This window comes from Amblyomma americanum, chromosome 1, assembly GCF_052857255.1.
Source record: "Amblyomma americanum isolate KBUSLIRL-KWMA chromosome 1, ASM5285725v1, whole genome shotgun sequence".
NCBI classification, from domain to species: Eukaryota; Metazoa; Arthropoda; class Arachnida; order Ixodida; family Ixodidae; genus Amblyomma; species Amblyomma americanum.
This window is the reverse complement of record NC_135497.1, coordinates 185,254,141-185,269,491: the sequence shown is the minus strand read 5'-3', so window position 1 is coordinate 185,269,491 and position 15,351 is coordinate 185,254,141. Positions and strand designations below refer to the sequence as shown.

At 42.0% G+C, this 15,351-nt stretch overlaps 3 protein-coding genes across 4 annotated transcripts in view; 2 read left to right on the top strand and 1 right to left on the bottom strand.

The window, feature by feature from the left end:
* The window catches only part of LOC144114340 (protein FAN-like), a 43,988-nt gene extending 43,204 nt beyond the window's left edge, over positions 1-784 (top strand). The window contains exon 18 of the mRNA XM_077647994.1: positions 646-784. Coding sequence (XP_077504120.1) covers positions 646-743 — 98 coding nt within the window. The 3' untranslated portion in view covers positions 744-784. The remainder of the gene's footprint in view (positions 1-645) is intronic.
* A 68-nt stretch (positions 785-852) lies between these two features.
* LOC144114343 (transcription and mRNA export factor ENY2-like) lies at positions 853-5,501 on the bottom strand. 2 transcript variants are annotated; one of them, XM_077647999.1, is made up of 4 exons: positions 5,001-5,501; positions 4,098-4,168; positions 2,537-2,611; positions 853-1,194 (listed from the first exon to the last, which is right to left on the bottom strand). In XM_077647999.1, exons 1-4 carry the CDS (start codon positions 5,360-5,362, stop codon positions 1,118-1,120), a joined length of 585 nt encoding a protein of 194 aa, XP_077504125.1. In that variant the 5' UTR covers positions 5,363-5,501; the 3' UTR covers positions 853-1,117. The 2 variants fall into 2 exon arrangements, with proteins under 2 accessions (XP_077504125.1, XP_077504126.1); XM_077648000.1 differs by lacking the exon at positions 5,001-5,501 and adding an exon at positions 4,452-4,742.
* Positions 5,502-5,526: 25 nt separating this feature from the next.
* Positions 5,527-15,351, top strand: part of LOC144114341 (protein FAN-like) — a 34,796-nt gene continuing 24,971 nt past the window's right edge. Inside the window, exons 1-7 of the mRNA XM_077647995.1 lie at positions 5,527-5,673; positions 9,144-9,207; positions 9,338-9,446; positions 11,662-11,731; positions 11,815-11,946; positions 13,172-13,214; positions 14,083-14,267. Of these exons, the coding sequence (XP_077504121.1) occupies positions 5,619-5,673; positions 9,144-9,207; positions 9,338-9,446; positions 11,662-11,731; positions 11,815-11,946; positions 13,172-13,214; positions 14,083-14,267 (658 nt within the window). The 5' untranslated portion in view covers positions 5,527-5,618. The remainder of the gene's footprint in view (positions 5,674-9,143; positions 9,208-9,337; positions 9,447-11,661; positions 11,732-11,814; positions 11,947-13,171; positions 13,215-14,082; positions 14,268-15,351) is intronic.

Here is a 15,351-nt window from a genome sequence, read left to right as displayed (position 1 = left end):
TAGTGGTGTTCCAAGGCCTGCAATGTCTGCATGTGCAAATAGTTGAAGAAGGTGCCACTTTCTTTTTTTTACTAGTAAAAGCACACGCTCTTCGCTTACACAATCATTGTTTGCAGTGAAGAACAAATTAATAGCAGACATTTCTAGATGCACCGAAGGAACATCGCCAGCCCTTTATAGCTGCCAACATTTCTCTACAAGAATTGCGACAGATTCATGTAGGTTTACGTTGCTATTGTCGTGAGCACCCCTCTTCCCCCCCCCCCCTCCCACTTTCCTGTAGTATTTTTTTTTCTGCGTGCTGCATTGTGAGATTTATTTTTATTTACAAGTATATATGTATTATATGATGCATATGCTTTCATGATGCTCCCTTTTTTCCCTTTATCTGTTCCTTGTTCTTGTCTTCCGCCACCGTCAATGCTGTTGTGTAAAGGGCAAGCCAGGATCCCTCAACTGCATGTAGAAGTGTATTATTTGGCGCAGGCTTTCACGACAACACAATGTAACAATGTACTGATTGAGCGAGCTCCTTTAGATCAAAACTAGCTGAAGCATAAAATTTGTTGACATTCATTTTCAAAGCTGTGCAAGCCTTGTGAGGCTGGCAGTTGCAATGCAATAAGTGTCATGTTTTGGTTACAGGGCCCGTGACTTGCATTCACGTGTGCGAGGATGGAAGCCTTATTGCAGCAGGCGGAAGCGATGGTAAAGTGGTGGTGTGGCAATCTGCGGAACCCTGACACTTCTCTTCAGCTGTTGATGTTTTTACATTTCAGACACAGGTGGAAAAATTTGCTCTAAATCGCATAAAGCTATCACAGCATCCCATGGATACAAGGAATGCATAAATTTTGGGAAAAGAAGCTCATGGGAAGCTTGTTCCATTTATTGCTGTACAGTCAATGATGTCTTGCCACATGATGTCTTGATAATATATACACATATTTTTCCCACTGTTTGGTTTTAATACTTGTACATACAACAATATTGAGTTTATTACTATAAATGTGCAATTCCAAACATGTATTACTGAAAGGTACCACGGCTGATGTGATGACTGCATGAAGACCAGTTAAAAATAATTCGATGGTATATAATATTTTGAGCTGCATCATTAACCGCATGCCTGCTGATCTAGAAAATTCTTGATCTCGTGAACAAGTTCACGCTTGATGATGTCCGGCACAGTAGCTGCAAGGGAAGCAAATTCCCCAATGAATGAAGCCTTCAAAACAGTACAGCACTTGCTAAAACAAATGTCCCTTAGCAAGAACTTATTAACACTGAGCTGTTTTTTAATAAAATGCAATGTAAAGCATGCACGCTCCTTTGCTTAACCCTTTCCAGTCCTCAGTAGAACAGCCATTTCAGACAAGTTAGGCGGCAACCGGCAGTAAGTGCTTTCTTTTCTGGTCAACCTCTGTAGTGACTGCCCAAAGAGACACCGAGGACCAATTTTTGTTCTTAGTAAAAACGAATTATGTGGCTCTGTTTATTTTCATCCAGCAGCAAAAGACAGATAGGTATTTATAGACTTTTCCAATAAGAGTTCCTGGAGAGTCGCCATATTGCTTGCTGGACTGTTGTGTGCAGAACTGGTTTGCAAAAGTCTAGGGTGGAAGCGTTGCTATGTTTCCCGATGGAAAGGTCTACTGGTAAGGAAGTTGTATGTAAAAATTTTTCCGCCACTCAATTCAAGCTCATGACGCCTACACCGAAAGGAACTCTGTGATCACGGTTTTGAAGTGAACAAAGGTGAAGCCTAGCCTCCGGGATCCACGCAAAAAATCTGTGTAGATGTACTGCATTTTATAAGCTCCGTTTGCGGTGAAAAGAGTGTCTTTGTCATTAGAATGCGGTTATCTGTTGATTTAGGCCAAAACATGTCCTCAGTGTCTCTTTAAGGGCTCTTCCCACGTAAACCTGTTGTCAAAAGTTTATGGAAGGCAACTCTGTCAAAGAAATTTTATTTTCTCGCCTCAAGAGTATTGCTTGAAATTTAATGGCACACAGTGTAAATCGCACGGGCACAGGCACAATCTTTCTCTGGATGAATGGAAGGACTGCAACAAGAATGTTTTTCTCCAATTTTGCCTTCCATCAACTTTTCACTGCGGGTGAAAGCACACAGATAGGCTGGTAAGCTTCACAATGCATGGCAATTTACCACCAAGTTTAAATGTAGAAGCTGATCCAATGAAAATAAAGGTGCCTGAAGAGAGACTGTTTTGCTGCACGACATGTGCCTGACACACTTCCTTCCACCTGGCAGAATGCCCTGTCATCTTTTAAGGAGTAAACCGATAGATACAAGCCCCTGTAAGTTTTTCACTACATGTTTCTGTGCAGCAGCGTCTGCTGCATCTGCGAAGGATCAAATAAGTGCACCAAAACAAACAAGCAAGTTCTTTGCCTTTTTTTTTCCACATTTCCCAAAAGAGTAGTTCTGCGATAAAAGAAAATTTCACTTCTAAAATATGCACTTCACCAGATTCTGCAACCAAGCACAGAAACAATTTTTTTTGGCACTTACCTCTTGCTATTGGTGTGACTGCTGCTATAAGCTCTTCAATTGATATGTTTTCAACACCTTTTTCTCTAATGATTTCTGCAAGAAAGAATTCAGAAATAGTCTTACACAAAATACCTCAAAATTACTGGTATGAATGGAAGTTGAGCATCAGCAATGAACCATAACTGATCAGCAACTTGCAATATACAAACACATACAGCTTGCTTTCAGCCCTTTTGCATTAACTACAGCTATACTGGTGCAGATATTCAGAAAATGCAAGGGCAGCAGGTGATGACTAGGCTCCAAAGGTATGTATGCACCACTATAGAACCTCTGGGTAATGCACAATGGCACATGCACAGTGTTTGCCAAAACTGCTCAGAACATAGGCCTTGCAAGTCCTGCATGCAAGAAAGGTGTCTATCCAGAACAACTTTTACAAGCCACTCAACTCATTAACCATAAAAAAAATATCTAACTTGTGCAAAGGGCAACTGGCCATACCAAGCGAACAAAAACTTTTGTTCAAAGGCCAAAATACCAGACTCATTCTAGCAACACACCTACTAAGTAAATTACTATGTACTATGTCCTACAGTTCAGTTCATATTTAAGCGAAAGAACTGGGGAGTAGAAAAAGATTACTTTTAATGTGCAGAGTTTGTACCTTCACCTCACTGAATATGTAATGCTATTGCCGAAGCCATAGCAATGCGACACCTGCATATCGGATGCCCAATTATGAATTCTGTTCTCAACACTGTCTTTTAACTGGTTTGTACCAGTAACCTCGGCAGTCATGATGGCCAAAGTAACAACCAATAATTAGCCTTTCTATAGTCCGATACAACTAGAGAACGAAGCAGCAAACAACCCTCAAAAGAGGCTCCTCAGACAATGGCGTCAACAGTTTGTCGGGACGTCACGGTCAATCCCTTAGCGTGACATCGCAGGTGGCTGCCTCCACAAAATGGGATTTCACAGCAACATCATGACAATCGGTCAACACTACTGGCTGGCGGGCTGGGCCTCCTTTGAGGGGTGTTTGCCGCTTTGTTCTTGAGTTCCGAGCATTCAGCTCCTGATGTGCCAACACCAGCTGTAGCTACCACTACGCTGCAACACCTTAGAATACAAACATTCTTTTCTCGGACCACACTGTACTGCTAACACACAAAGGTTCTTCGAGCTGGTACTGAATACCAACAAAAATTCACCAAATTACAGGCACTACACGATTGCAATTCCTCTCGAGACTTTAGTCTCTGCAAAATTTCTAGATTCCGTAAGGAACCCGGTCGGTTATAAGTGCATACTAGCTTGCCACCAGCACTAATCTAAAATTACAAGGAGTAAGGGAGGGTTTTCATGACACTGTCTTCACAACTGTAACTTGGAAAAAAAAAAAAAAAACATGCCAAAGTTACACCTATAGGCCATAAGCTGCATGAAACCATCTAAATGGAGTTATGTTCACTTCACATACCAGTACAGACATTTTTCTTATTGAATCAGCATCCCATAAAAGCTTACAAAACTTTTTCTAGTCCTTGGTAAACACTCATTCCACTGTACCAACCTTTGCAGTACGCTTTCAGTTGGTCCTTCCATCCACATTCTGTTAATCTTGTATGCAGTAACTCTTTTAATCTATAAAAAAAGAAAACACATACTAGTCAATTCATGCAAGACTGCAAGGACACTTTTTGGAGCTAGCACTTCCTACCAGGGTTCGAAAAAAAAAAACCATTGCAGCTAAAACCCATTTTTGAAGCAGTGCAACACAGCCAAAGACTACTGTCAAAAGATGCTAGCTAAGAGGCATGAACACATACATTCACAACAGTATATGATTAAATAACAGTGCAATGCTGCCACTGGCACACAGCTAGCGCTACGTGTAAATTACGCTGTCACAGACTTAGCTGCGTACAGGGGCAAAGAAAATAACGGCGCACACACTGCCGTTGTAAATGCAACCACAGAATAGAAGGGTCGTGGTGCACTCCTGCACGACCGTACCACCAGGAGTGCAGTAGATGCACACCCCATGCCTGAAAACAGCCAATAGGCAAAATATGCCAGCGTGCTCCGTCTGTGTCCGCACATTAGTGAATCAACGCGGCACCCCTGGCCTACAATAGACTTCAGCAGCACACACTTTAACAACGGCAGTTCGCTACTTAATGCACTGATTCGGCAAGTATTTCCAGCAAGGCATTTTACAAAACGGTCAGACCATAGGTTCAACACCAGGCAACAGCTGCTTGCTGAAGTGCGAACTTCTGACGCTTGTACTTAACTGCACGGCCATGAAGGCACAAACTGCACGCTGCTTTGCAAAAGAAAATAGCTTCCGCTGCAGGCGTGCGGCGAAGGAACCCGCCCTGCTAAGTGTCCGTCAGAGGCAGTTTTACTCTTGTTCCTCTGCGCAATTTTTAGTGTCACATGTAGAAATGCCGCAGTAGAGCAACAGACAAACCTTCGGGTGAAACTCTTCATCGGATCCTGCACAGCGGCGTCAGATTCCTCGACGGGAAAGACCTCGCTTGATAACACCATGGCAGCACAAATGGGTTGCGGCAAGAACACGCACACAAAAATGCTTCTTTGGGCAGGGACCGACGCAAGCGTTCCGCGTGCAAGCACACTGGGCAGGGATCGACGCAAGCGTTCCGCGCGCAAGCACACAACATTCGAATCGGGCTGCGGTGAGAACACGCACGAGCTCGCTCGAAGCGTTCCTGGGCAGAAGCCGACTGATGAAATAAGCTGATGAAATAATGGCAATAAACAGAGCGAGGCAGTTAGCAATGCATTTACGCAGTTAGCAATGCAGGACATGTGGCAATGACATCATGGATAAATCATGTTCAGCTGTCACACTGCTAAATACAGTGTGTCTCATCCAGATCATCCGTACAAATCAGTAAATTATTTTAGGAAACTTCTCTATGGAGTTTGATCACTGGTGGCAAAATGTGCTGACATTGCATTTCATCACTGGTGCCATTTCGATTCGTTTACTTGAGTCTGAAAGTTCATGTTGTGGTAACATGGGATTTTATTTCAGAAAATAAATGACAGGCCTTAGTGTAATATGGATGGCTTTTGGGTCGTGAAAGAGGTAGTTCTCATGAATTTCTTCAAACAAGGTGAGGCTGTCACATTGAAACCCTGCCTAACCGAGAGGTCCAATTTTTCGTATCCAGGCGAGAAAAGGAGAGCTTTCTCGATCATACCACAGCCCTTACCAGTTTGAAGCATGTACGCCACATTGCTAATTTTGGTGGTGTCACTACTGCGCCAAGCATACAATCTGGATTTAGCATCCTGTAATTACCACCTCTTGAGAATGATAAAGAGTAGACCTATGGGGAGTATATTACTAGCAGTGGTGCTGTTATGCATGTTTTTAAGCAGTGGGCCTTTTCTGTTGGTACAGGGTTCTACTGGTTTGACATGGAGGCTAATGTTCATTGTTAGCAAATTAACAGGGAACTTTAATGGGGGCTGTCAGAAACTAGTGTATATTAATGCTTCATGCCAGAAGGCACACTGTTGCACAAAAAAAAAAAAAGAGTGCTGTAGCTGTTAGTGTGCACTAGAAAGAACTAATGTCAGAAAAGGGGTGGGGTGCTTTCCTTCCTTCGATACCCCATGAATGAGCAGTTTTTTGTAGAGAAACCACAATCGACCCTCATTGTTTCAATGAAGGAAGTTCAAGAACTACATCATGTGTAGTATATAAGATCTCTCTGCTCTCCCGCCTTTTAAAGAGTTGCCCGTCAGTCTGTCGCAGTTTTCAAGGAATTAAATAGGAGATATTTTTTTTTTAAGTAATCCTTGTATTACTGTGGCATATCTAGCAGTTGGTGCGTATATGCATAAATGCTGTAAAATTAAATGCGTACTGCTCATATAATGTGTTTTCACTTGCTAACCATACCGTATTTACTCGTGTAATGAGCCCACATTTTTTCCAGAAAAGTATGACATCAGATTGAGGGGAGGGTTTATAACGCGGGAAAAAAAAGTTTCAGCAGATTTTTTTGGAAGGGTCGATATTTCATATCATACCTCCGTCTGTCCTTCGGTCATCAACAACGAATGAGCGGTCAGACGCGTTCGTGCGGCTGGTGTTTTTGGCATCGTTCACTTTGACGCGATCTGGCAATTTTGCGGTAGCAGGCGGCACCGGGGTGTCCAGATAACGCGAACATGCTGAACTCGGGCCTTGAAGGCCAGGCACGAGTTTTTTATGCGAGGTTAAAAAAACCGCACAGGACAGTGACGAGCGCGCATTGCGAATGACTATGCCTTAGCTTACAGCACACGACGTCCTGGCCCTCTGCCAAGTTCGCCAAGTGTGCCCGCCGTGCTCTCCCTCCCCCCACCCCTCTGGCAGGAGCTCTCCTCAGAAGATCAACAAGTGGTGGTGTTACCTGCAGCGGGCAGCATCTTGCCGAGTTGCCAAAGGGCGCACTGCGCTGCCCCCCCCCCCCCCCCCCGCCACTATGCCTTAGCTTACAGCACACGACGTCCTGGCCCTCTGCCAAGTTCGCCAAGTGTGCCCGCCGTGCTCTCCCTCCCCCCACCCCTCTGGCAGGAGCTCTCCTCAGAAGATCAACAAGTGGTGGTGTTACCTGCAGCGGGCAGCATCTTGCCGAGTTGCCAAAGGGCGCACTGCGCTGCCCCCCCCCCCCCCCCCCCGCCACTTCTGGCAGGAGCTCTCCTCAAAAGATAAACAAAGTGATGTTATCGGCGGAGCGAAGGTCTGCACTGCAGACAGCGCGAAAACTGAGGAACCAGCTACAAAAAGCTAGAGGGTGAAAAAAAAAAATGTAAATTCTGACCAACAAAAGTGGGGGGCGGGTTCATTATGCGAGTGGGTTCATTACGTGAGTAAATAGGTATGTTGTTCCTTGCTTACTGCAGCATTCTGATGAAGTTTCGCGTGCATGAGGCACATGTAGTAACTAGCAACACGCGCATGCGGCAAGGGAGGCAGAGGGGCAGAACTTGCCATCTGTTGTTGTACTGCACATAGTTGTGCGTGGAAAATTTCCAGAAAGGGAGGAGGAAATGTCAATGTTAATGTCAGTGCAATGCTGACCTCTGAGATTTTAAATGTAGTGGCTGTTTAACTCACAGTCTAGCTGTGGGCAGCTAGTTATTCATAGTTTGAATGTTTTGCATATTCAAATACTGGGCATTAAACAGTTCACATGAATAATTTGACTGGTTATTATTCAGCTCTAATCTGAAACTCACTTACACACACACCGCAAACAGTATTAGTGCATACAAAGAATGGCTGTTTGAATTCTGATAGCAGCGCTCTTGAAAGTGTTGCATGAAGCCCTTGGTACTCCTAGATGTAATATGTAAGTTTTGAGATGAATGTATTCGGGTTATAAAAGACATGTGGCTCACTAAACTCTGTATATTTTTGCTCACAGTATAGCTTGTATAGTACATCTTTTTCCTCTTTGGAACTTATTCCAAGTGGTATAAATTTTTTAATGTTGCACAGTTTTAATATAGGCACTGGAAGATGTTTGTTTTGCATAGTACCGTAAACATAAAATCTGATTAAATTAATATGGGCAAACTTGGACTATAATAATGCCATCAGGTGTGTGATTAGTTAAACTTCCTCAAATTCATTTACAAGCTGCCGTTGTGGCTCAATGGTTATGGCGCTCGATTGCTGACCCGAAAGATGTGGGTTCGATCCCGGCCGTGGCGGTCGCATTTCAATGGAGGAGAACTGCTAGAGGCCCGTGTACTGTGCGATGTCAGTGCGCGTTAAAGAACCTCAGGTGGTCAAAATTCCCGGAGCCCTTTACTGCGGCGCCCCCATAGCCTGAGTCGCCTTGGGATGTTAAAGCCCCATAAAACCATAAAACCAATCAAATTAATTCTCGATGGCACGAGTGAGGTCATCATTCAAGTTTCCACTTTATTTGCTAATATTTAGTAGTCTTTTGATATTGCCAATAAGTATAGGATACGATATATATATACCACCATTGTTTATTTCCTTAGTTCATGTTAGAATAATGACATCACTTTAAAGAGCTGATGAGCTATGTTTTTCAGCAGTTAGGGAATTTTCAGACATGACCTCATTTCAATGTCACACTGCTTAACTTTTAATCTCTAATTTTTATTGCAGCACTACTCTACTGACACAGTGGTTAAGTTAAAATTTTGGTGATTGGAACAAGTGCATGATAAGATATTGCAAGGATGCAGTATAGATGCATATAGATCCAAAATATTGCAATAGAGCTAAGATAGAGCATGTTGCATTCCGAAGCACTGGTACAACTGCAGCTCACAGCAGCAGTAAATCAAGTTGTGGCAGACGTAGTGTTGTTTGATGTTGAATTGCCATGTGCATGCAAGAGAAAGGCAAACTAGCTTCTGGTCTCAGCATAAAATTTTTCTTAAGGTCTGTTTTGTTAATTAGTGGCATTTGTCATAGAACATGCCTCCAAACGAACTGTTGTTTTGAAGAAATGTGGTGAGAAAATGTGCTATGTATTGTAGTAACATAAGCTTATTTCCTTTCATTTATTGCTTTGTTAATGATGGTCTGTTTTTTACCTGATTTCAGTGCCGCAGTACATGTTGTGCCTGCAGAATGGCCGCTTCGACCACCCAGACAGAATGTTTAATAGGTGTGCTTTAAGACTTGCTTCAGTACCGCCTGTCTTTGGCTTTGTTTTGCATGCAGTACACTAACTTGAAATGATGGTGATAATGCTGACTTGAAATGATGGTGATAGTGCCGACTTTTCTGTTCTTTAGTATTTCTGACACATGGAGGAATGTGACTACGGATGCAGCAGACTTTAAGGAACTTATTCCCGAGTTTTACGACCCTACTTGCAATGGTGACTTCTTGGTCAACTCACTGGTAAGCTCTATGGTGGTTCTTTCGCCATGCGTTCTACCCACTACACTTTGTTTTCATGGCCTTGAGGTTAATGTCTGCTATTTTTATATAAAATAGTCAGTGTCCATTACATTTTCACAAGAATGCCTTCATGAAAATCTAGATAATGACCAATCATAGTCATAGGTGAATCTTTTAACCTCTGCAGCAGTTGCAGTTAGCAACACGGCCAGCGTTAATCAAATGGCTCTGGTATGCTGCTCATTACCCGACATATTTGGTATTTTGGCAAGTAGAACTAAGAATTGAGTCCTGTGGCATACATGGCAGAATAAACCTACGCTTCAGCCAGATTGGGTGTTTGGACTTGTCGCCTGCATTTCACTAGACAGTTAAAAAATGGAGCTCTTCTTCTTTGAAAAGTCAATGAAAAGTTGGAGGTTTTGCTGTCCTGCTACCCTCCACGAATTCATCGAACGTGTGGGATGTGTGGACGTGACGTTTCGATGCCTGGTGTGGAATGGTTGTGCAGGCATACCCAAACTTTTTTAGTATGGGCAGTTTGTAGCTAGCAGCTCTAACACCTCATCACATGGGCACCCCAAAAGCCTTTAGAATTTAACCTTTCAAATCAAAGGCACAGAGTGTTCACGTATGTGGCAGAAATGGCAAGCCTTTACATCGAAGGGCCATGTAGGGGAAGGCAGCTGTCTAAAATCTTTAACCCCAAAGAAGCAGCCTTTAAGAAACTGTAGTGCATGGCGTCGTGAAGAACTGAAAACAAACAAAGAAATATCGGCCTTTCCGTCTGGTGAGAGAAACATTGAAACACCTCCTCTCTGGACTCTTGCAAACCAGTTCTGCTGTCACTTTCACCATGCTACTGCCAGGTCCATACAACAGTCCTGCAAGTAGTGTGGTGATGCCCAGGGAGCTTTCATTGGAAGATTTATAAGCTGCTTAAGATGTTTAAAAGCAGTCTATATATGAAAAGGTTGTCTTGTTCTTTTTATACAGGTTTATTTTCTTGCTCAAATGGTAACACTGCATAAAAATGTAGCGGCAGCAGTGAATACATTTGATGACTAAAAGGAAAAAGAATAACTACGTCTGCTGACCAAGGAAAATTGGGAGCACTTCTTTAATAAGTAACCGGATGTAGATTTCTGGGCACAAAAAAAGGAATAATATAGTTCACTTCAGTATGAAACTCACTACTGACACCGCATGCATAGCTAGTGGTGCTGGAAGCTCACTAGCTGCACTGTCTTTTAACTGCAGTATGTAGCTGCCACGCATATTCTAATTATGTTTTGCAGCTTTGGTGAATCTTTTGATGAGTGTCATGTGAAAGGGAGTATAATTAGTATTTGTCGTAATGAGGTGCATCCTTTTGGTGTTTTTCTCTTGTTTCATGGATGTAAGTGCTTGTTTTTTCTTAATGTCTTTGTGTTCAGGTGTGAAAAGTAGCGCTGCAGTAGCTGTCGGTAGCATTCTTGACAATAAGAATCACGTGATTAGTGTCAACATCCATGTACAACTATGTAGCTATACACAGCTATACAACTATGCGCAAAAACATGCTGTAGCATATGTCATCGGAGCAAGCTCGAGCATTTGGCCAAGAAAGACTCTTATTGGTGACTCCTTTCAGTTGTTCTGTGCCCACCCCCGTTTCTTTCCAGCTTTGAGACCCCTTTATTCCTTTCGAACCCACAACAATGAAACAGTACTGTGACCTCCACCCAGAAGCCTCAAAGTAGTCACTTGTTAGCACACCTCTAATGTTTGCTGTCCTCTCAGGAAGGGTCAGTAATGACTCTTAGATGGTTGAGAAAGTGAGTCATCGCCTAACAATGGCATAAACTTAAAATGCTTATCATTACGAGCATGGATCAGCATACCTAATACTCAGCTGTGGTAAAAAGCACGAAGGTTGCCTAAGATTGCAGGGTTCTTAAATTTGAGGCAATAAAGCAGATTGGGTGTTTGAAAAGTAGCACATAGTTTTTATACCTTGTTACTTTCACTATGCTTCTATTTTATTTATGTTTTAGTTCGATGATCTTGCTGTGTGCCACAGTTTTAGGTGTACTGTATCATATGCTTTTGTTGTTTTTTCTAAATATATAAGGCAACCTTCCATCAGGTGTCAGCAGCATTGCAGATGTTTAGGAAACAGACAGTGGTACGCTGTTTTAGCATTCTTTTGTTGTTTTTTGTGTGTGTGGTTTAGAACTTAGACTTTGGAAAGCACCAGAATGGTTGTGCTGTTGGCGACGTGGAACTGCCACAGTGGGCTCAAGGTGCGTTCATGCATGTTTCCTTCTTGTTCTTTCCTGTTTTGCTTGCTTACTTTGAGCTTGCCAGCCACTTTTCTTCATTACAGGCCCTGCTCATTTTATACGCACATGTAGGGAAGCTCTTGAGTCATCTTTTGTCTCTGAGAACCTTCATGACTGGATCGACTTAATTTTTGGCTACAAGCAGACCGGAGAAGAGGCGGTATTAGCTGACAATGGTGGGTCTTCTTGTACCCTTGGTGTGTGCAATTAGAGAGATCAGGTGCCGTAATCTCAAATGGTTTCTAAAAATGTTATCATGCTGAAAGCATGAAACTTGCTTCATAAAATGTTAGCCTAGCATATCATAAAATATGTAAAAATATAGAGCTTTTATTTCTTTGTCACCATATAATTTCATGACACAAAATTACAGGGCATTTCACTCTCAAAACTGTGGTGCTAAACACAGAAAAAATGTCTAAAAGTCTCAGTGTCACTTGTGTGAGATGCTTTTAGACTAGTTGGACAAAGCAGTGTGAAAAGTGTCCAATGCAAAGTGCACATATGTGGAACAAACCTTTCGTAAAATGACCGCTGTAGTTGGTAATGTTATTTGAGCATAAGATATTATGTCCTAAGATTAATGATGCAGAAACGAATTTTTATGCAGGCCTTTTTAAGGATGTCTGTTGTTTCTTTTTCTCTGGACGGTCACAGTAGTTTTCTGCTGTACTGGTGCAGTGGCACTCGTTAGTCAAAAGAGCTTGCTTTTCCTTAATTGGCCATAGTCACAGCCAGAGTTCTCCCAGCCATCCACATGAATGTGTTCAACACTATATTGGAAAGTATAAGTGGCTGTGCAACTTTGGGGAAGGCCTGGGGATTTTTTTTGTCACTATTTTTAATTGTTATTGGAAGCACCTTTTATTTGGTTCCCAAAGGTAGATAGCAAGTTTGATGTTGCTAGTTCTTTGTGAAACATGGACTAATATGGCAAAGAAGTCTCTGGCTGCTGCAGAAATGCAGAGGGATGGGATAGTACCATTGTTTCTTTTGTCTGTGACAAATATTTTGTTCACCTTCATCATGATCATTGTTTGAGCACTAAGGGTTTTTGTGCTTGCGTTGTATTTTTTTTTTCTGTGATCACTTTTGCATTCCTTGAACTGTAAGGGTCCCTCTTGTAATAAGCATTTATTTTTTGTTTGACTGTCTCTATATAATGCCTATTATCTGAATTAGTGAATATGTAGGTGTTGCAATGCAACAAGTAATTTTAGAGGTAGCTTTTAAAGGCAGCAACAATAGGCAGGTTGTTTTCGCTGGGTTTATTACATGTAGCAGCATGGTTAAAAGCTAGAAATAAGCAGCCGTCCATCTTATAAAACCTTCCCAATAAGAACTTCGCATGCTTTATTTTGGGCTAAATTTGCCTGAAACCAACATTTTTATTTTTTGCAGTGTATTATCATTTGACCTATGAAGGAAGTGTTGATCTGGACAGGTGAGTTCTTGTTTCTGTACTTTTATTTTTGAGTGTCTATTAAAAGTTATGATTATAAAGACAAAGAAATGTGCCTCTATTTCAAGCCATTTGTTGTATTTTAGTCAAACTAAAAGGAGTTGTGAAAACCTTTGTGACCATTTCTGGTATTCTTTCCAATCACTGCTCATCTCCTGTTGTAGTATCAGCATGGCTTTTGTTTGGCCAGTTTCCTTGCACAAGAATAGAGGAAAGGTGACGTCGTTCTTTGGTTTTTCATCAGCTAGAATAAAAGAAAGGTGGAATTTATCTAATAAAAGCAGTGCATTCATATATACCTGGCCAAGCATTGGGGGTGTTGCACGTGTGGCATTGAGTATGCAGGTTCCGACCAGAACATATCCTGACACTAGTCTTTAGAGGATGTTAGAAATTCCAAATGGTGAAGGGAGACTGCCCAGAAAAATAAGCAGCTGTGGAGTAGGAAAACGTTTCAGGGCCTCTTTGATGTCCATTCCAGTTTCTTTCCTGTAATTTAAAAATCTGAGTCAGGAATGGTTGCATTTGTCATTATTTGTTTGGAACGGAGGTATGTTTAAACCACATCATCTTCGATTTCGGAAGTTGTCAGGCTATGCATTGAAATGGCTATTTGTTGTAGACTTTTCCACGACATTAACTTCAAGTAGCTACTGCTTGTAGTTAGCTTGCCCCTTGGGAGCAAATGGTCACCATGGGAAAACAATGGAGGTTATTCACCTTATAGCATTCTTCAACACTTTCCTCAGTTTTTTTATTCAACATTTAGTATTTCCATAAATAGTTGTCTGGTGCTGTGCAATGGAAGCCAAATTGTTTTGTGATGAACCATCCCCATGTTTCCTCTCAGCATCCAGGACATCTATGAAAGGCACTCTCTTGAGGTCCAAATCATGGAATTTGGCCAGACACCAAAGCAAATATTCAAGCACCCTCACCCTCAACGCTGCTGCACTGTTCTTCCGAGATCACTGAGCATGGCGAGTGACTCTTGCCCTGACTCCCTGCTTGAAAATGTCAGCAGTATTCCTGAAGGTTTGTAAATGTTTTCAGCTATGTGCGATGATTGTAGAGAACTTGCAGTGCAACAACTTTAAGCCATCTGCAGTGCAGTTCTTGCAATCCAAGTGTTGTTTAGTGTGCTGATTCGTTGTTCTACAAAGCATTAATTTGTTTAGCATTAATTTGGAGTGAAACACATTGCTTATGTTCCTTGTGTTTTCATTATAATAAAATTGTGCATGTAGCTTTGCCTTGCAACTATCTTTTAAGTTTTTCTGTAATTATGAGAAAATCATGAGAAAAATTATGAGAAACTTTTTCTGCTATGGTATTGTAATGCTTACCGAAATGTTGTGATTGCTTTACAACCTTAATATAAAGGAATGTGTTGTTTGAAAAAAAAATGTGGCCTACAACATGGACAGAGGGGTTGCAGAGCAGTTCTTTGGCATTGCTGTTGGTGATGCACGCTCACTCTGAGGATACTTTGAATGATGGCAAAGTTCATTCTTGCATAAGCCTTGTAAAAAACAGTTTGCACTTTTTTTTTTAAATTAGTAGAATCTCAGTGATGTGAATCTTACAGGATCGCAAAAAGTTTGTATCACCCGAAAATTTTTTTATCATCCAAATGAACAAAATTCACGTGCAGAAGCATGAAAAATGCATTCACTCAGATCTGTTCACGCCTGACGGGAATCATTCACGGCTGTACAGCCGCAGCTTGCTACTTGTGGTACGTACAGCGTGACTGGCGATCACGGCATCGGTGATGTGCGGGGTGCTCACTGCCGCTCACTGCCCACGGTGTGTACCGCACTATTAGCGATCAAGACTTTAAATGCTCGAGGGTGCAGTCGCAGCTCGTGCGTTGGCATCATCCGTAGTGGTGCGGGAAAGAGTTCGAAGCATCCAAAATTCTACACATTGTACACAGTGTACTCCGGCTGGGGAATTTTACGAATTCATATCATCCGTGTTTGGATCAACTTGATAATATAAATGCGTAATGAAAGAACAGTGAAATATGTGCTAGCACACAGGCTCTTCCGAGATTGCAGGCAAAGTTTGTCATCACTCGTAGTATCCTCGCAACGATGATGCATTAGCAATGGCA